Source organism: Etheostoma spectabile, chromosome 19 (assembly GCF_008692095.1).
Source record: "Etheostoma spectabile isolate EspeVRDwgs_2016 chromosome 19, UIUC_Espe_1.0, whole genome shotgun sequence".
Lineage (NCBI taxonomy): Eukaryota > Metazoa > Chordata > Actinopteri > Perciformes > Percidae > Etheostoma > Etheostoma spectabile.
The window spans coordinates 12,409,353-12,410,680 of NC_045751.1; the positions used below are offsets into that span (position 1 = coordinate 12,409,353).

General features: G+C 42.5%; 1 protein-coding gene and 1 long non-coding RNA gene across 4 annotated transcripts in view; one reads left to right on the forward strand and one right to left on the reverse strand.

The window, feature by feature from the left end:
• The window catches only part of capn1 (calpain 1), a 28,330-nt gene extending 27,384 nt beyond the window's left edge, over positions 1–946 (reverse strand). For 2 of the 3 annotated variants that reach the window (XM_032544025.1, XM_032544026.1), the window contains exon 1: positions 323–936. In XM_032544025.1, the coding sequence (XP_032399916.1) occupies positions 323–577 (255 nt within the window). In that variant the 5' untranslated portion in view covers positions 578–936. Of the gene's footprint in view, positions 1–322 lie in introns of all 3 variants that reach the window. The other variant, XM_032544024.1, reaches the window with a different exon arrangement.
• Positions 519–994, forward strand: LOC116706956 (uncharacterized). The gene is made up of 2 exons (XR_004336376.1): positions 519–633; positions 884–994. It is a non-coding gene; the product is annotated as an uncharacterized LOC116706956 (long non-coding RNA).
• Positions 995–1,328: the final 334 nt, after the last annotated feature.

The window sequence follows — 1,328 nt, forward strand, 5'->3', positions numbered from 1 at the left end:
CCCCCCCCCCCCCCAAAGATTAAGGAATTTGTTAAAATTTCTATATTTACCAGATTATCTCCTATGATTTCTCACTGACAATGCACTCCTTATCCATGCTTTGACAGAAGACTTTTCCAGTTACTGCAGGGTTAATTCAGCATGCTCTCTTAAACAGCACAGCTATGTTATGTTGATGTCAATAGTGTAATGTTATTCATTTGATAATGAACTGCTTTATTAACAAAACTAATACTTGTGTGACTCCATTTGAGTAAATCTCAAAAGTCAGAATAATAACAACATCCAATCTTAGACACATTATCATAAAAATAAGTCTCACCGTGGGCCTCATCCACCGCACTCCGTAGGTCTTGGCGGAATTGGGGCCAAGCTCTTTGAACCCCAGAGAAGATGTGATAGCAGGGAACAAAGTATCCTCAAACAGCTTCCGACTCTGGAGGCACTGGGCTTTCAGACTCTCATAGTCCTGACCCAGAAACTTCACAGCCTTGTGATTCTGTCCCAGACCATCATTACGATCCCACTGGCTCCTCAGCTTGGCGGCCATGCCTGTTGCATAAATGGGCTCCTCCATCCTGAGTTTGTGGAGTTAACTGTGGGGTCACCCTGTCAGCTGGAATGATTGTAGGTGTTAAGATGTGTAGTAGTGAGGCAACTGTGGCTTGTTGCGGCTACAGTTTTGATATAAAGCACTGCAGCAGTTTTTTGATGTAAACTTGATATAAGGTGGTAATGGCTTCAGAGCTCAATTATAAATCAGAATGAAAGATCATTGGCCATTAAGAAGCTATAAAATATTGACCAGGCTGCTGCTTAGTTACGGTACTTGTGGTTCTGCTGTAGCTGGCTACTTTGAGTGCACTACCAATCCTAAGGGTAGGAGGCTCAAAATGCGAAGGCAGACGTCCCAGTGAGCACCAATCACAGTTTGTTGTTGTTTTTTGTCCCGATGCCAACAGGGGGGGACGGGCCTCAGTCCTTCCTTGTCCAACCAGCAGCTAAGCTCTAAAAGAAAACAAGTGAAAAACGAATTACTGAACAGAGACTGTATGCAGAGGTGTGTGTGCAAAACAGACAAAAACAGCAGTTATGTACACCCTATATACATATATTCAAGGATTAAAGACAAACGAGCCCTGCCTATTTATTTTCAGTCAACCATAAACACACATGCTGGCTCTGCATAGCAAAGAGATTAGTCACAATGGGCACGTCCTGTTTTATGGCACTAAATGTGTACACAGTTTTGATCAGTAACATATCAAAGCAATTTTTAATCATATGAGGTGTAAAGTAGTTTGTGTGTGTGTGTGTGTGTGTGTGTG